This window comes from Octopus bimaculoides, chromosome 18 (assembly GCF_001194135.2).
Source record: "Octopus bimaculoides isolate UCB-OBI-ISO-001 chromosome 18, ASM119413v2, whole genome shotgun sequence".
Taxonomy (NCBI): domain Eukaryota; kingdom Metazoa; phylum Mollusca; class Cephalopoda; order Octopoda; family Octopodidae; genus Octopus; species Octopus bimaculoides.
Window position 1 is genome coordinate 15,779,211 of NC_068998.1, and position 2,707 is coordinate 15,781,917.

A 2,707-nucleotide genomic window follows, 5' to 3' on the forward strand; every position below is an offset into this window, starting at 1 on the left:
CTTACCGTTCTTCTTCTTCTTCTTCTTCTTCTTCTTCTTCTTCTTCTTTTTCTTCTTCTTCTTCTTCTTCTTCTTCTTCTTCTTCTTCTTCTCTCTCTCTTTCTCTTTATTTATATATATATATTCTTTTATACTTTTACTTGCTTCAGTCGTTTGACCGCGTCCATACTGGAGCTCCATCTCGAAGGATTTTAGCTGAACAAATCGACCCCAGGACTTATTTATTAAAGCCTAGGACTTGTTCTATCGGTCAAACACACCAACACCGGTTGTCTCTCTTTTCTCTTTCTCTTTCACACACATACATAGGTTTCTCAGCCCACGTGCGAACTTATACGCGTCTCTTTATACACTTAAATATTATGCGATTAGCAGACGGCCTCACAGCTAGAATCAACAACGTCCACTCATGTACATATGGATGTATATATGCACACACAAGTCAAGGAATTACCTAATGTCGCAAGTGCAATGGAGCCTTTATCGCATGTATGGAAACACCCACATATGTTGACAATGTCTTTTAAAATCAAGCGTAGTTTATTCTTTATAATCTTCATATAATTTACAGGCGTGCCTGTGTGGTGTGGAGCTTGCTTCCCAACCACATGGTTCCGGGGTTCAGTCCCACTGCATGAGACCTTCGGCAAGTGTCTTCTATAGCCTCGGGCTGACCAAAGCTTTGTGAAAAGATTTGGTAGACGGAAACTGAAAGAAGTCTGTCGTATATGTGTGTGTGCATGTGTGCGTGCGTGTGTGTGTGTGTCTGTGTGTGTGTGTGTGTGTGCGCCTGTGTTTGTTCCCCCAACTCACCGCTTAAAACTAGTGTTGGTGTGTTTACATCCCTGTAACTTAGTGGCTCAGCAAAAGAGACTCATAGAATAAGTACTAGACTTTAAAAAAATAAGTCCTGGTGTTGATTTGTTCGACTAAAACCCTTCAAGGCGGTGCTCCAGCATGGCCGCAGTCAAATGACTGAAACAAGTTAAAAGAATAAAAAAATATAAAGAATACATAGATGGTTATATATTTCGAAGTCTTGTATCATTGTTGTCATTGTTATTGGTCTCATTGTTGTTATTGTTGTTATTGCTACCCACCTACCTACCTCAGTACCTGTATAAAGTCCTCCACCGCTGAGAGGGCGGTAACTTCGACTTTGAGAAACATATATCTACTGATCTAGATCAATAGTTCTCAACCAAGGTCCATACGTGCACACTGAATTCATAAAACGGAAGAAAAGATTAAAAACGTAATGCGCATGTCAAAGTAAGACGGTAGAGGAGAATAAAACAAGTTATATGATGGTCTGCATGCTACGTCCAACGCCACTATTACGCAGATTTGCTGCAATCATCTTGTGTTAGTAATCACATTATGCTGAGACCCCCTTTGGTCATAACTGACCATGGGATTGCACCTAGAAAGTTACCCTCCGAGGAACAAGTTCGGGCAAGTTTGTTTATGGAAGACCAGCAGTCGCCCATACATACCGGTCTCCCCTCTCCACGCCACCAGTGTTATCCAAGGGAAAGGCAAAGGGGCCGATACAGCTTGGCACCTGTGAGGTCGCAACTCATTTCTACAGCTGAGTGAACTGGAGCAGCGTGAAATAAAGTGTCTTGCTCAAGAACACAACACACAGCCCGGTCCGGGATTTGAACTCACAACCTCGCGATCGTAAGCTAGACGCTATAACCACTGAGCGATGTGCCTTCACAGTAATCACACTGTATATAACATAATTATGAATACCAAGCAGCACAAATATTGATTTCAAATTTCAGCACAAGGTCAGCAATTTTGGGGGAGGGAGTAAGTCGATTGCATCGACCCCAGTACTCAACTGGTACTTATTTTATCGACCTCGATAGGATGAAAGGCAAAGTCGACCTGGGTTGAATTTGAACTCAAAACGTGAAGGCGGACGAAATGTCGCTAATCATTTCGCCCGGCATGCCAGCAGTTCTGCCAGCTGATTACCTTAAGCAGCTCAAATATTAATATGGAATTTTTAAAATCGTAATAATTGTTTTAAAAAATTTGTGGCGCACCTACTAGATACCAGATGTGACGCGCCGTGTCCCGCTGCGCTCCACTTGAGAACCACTGAACGAGACTATAGCTGTTTAGGTAGGTAGGTAGGTAGGTAGGTAGGTAGGTTGGTTGGTAGGTAGGTGAATTGGCTTTCCTATCTTACTGCATAACTATTTTGCAGCCTAAATCCATCTAACTCTCTAAATCCATATAATTCTCTAAATGCACCGTATCCTATGCACCCAAGATATTCTAATAACCGTTCGTTTCATTATTTATCTACCAATGTGTGAATCTTTTCTCCAGGAGTATATTCCAGCTGCCAGACCAAACGCCGGTCTCTACTCCCTGAAAGACGGTATTAAATATTATGAGGCGTGCCTCAAATGGTATTTTGGCTACAATATAACTGCTACTGAAGTATATAACCTTGGTATAAGTGAAACGAATCGCATAGCAAAGAAAATGAAGGAGGTAAGTGATTGTTCTATTCTCTCAGCAGCGAACGGTTTTCAAAAGACAAGTTTTAATTCAAAACTTCGATGTAATGCCGTCTTTTAATATAATTCTTATAAATGGATCCTTTGTGCACATTATATTAAATAAGTTAAGTAGTCGTCAAGAATAACGTAAGGGCTGCTGTGAAGGCATCTAGACGACCCTGGGG

At 41.5% G+C, this 2,707-nt stretch overlaps 1 protein-coding gene across 1 annotated transcript in view; it reads left to right on the forward strand.

Annotated features, from left to right (window-relative positions):
- Positions 1-2,707, forward strand: part of LOC106870641 (uncharacterized) — a 133,163-nt gene that overhangs the window by 100,479 nt on the left and 29,977 nt on the right. The window contains exon 6 of the mRNA XM_052974538.1: positions 2,347-2,514. Coding sequence (XP_052830498.1) covers positions 2,347-2,514 — 168 coding nt within the window. The remainder of the gene's footprint in view (positions 1-2,346; positions 2,515-2,707) is intronic.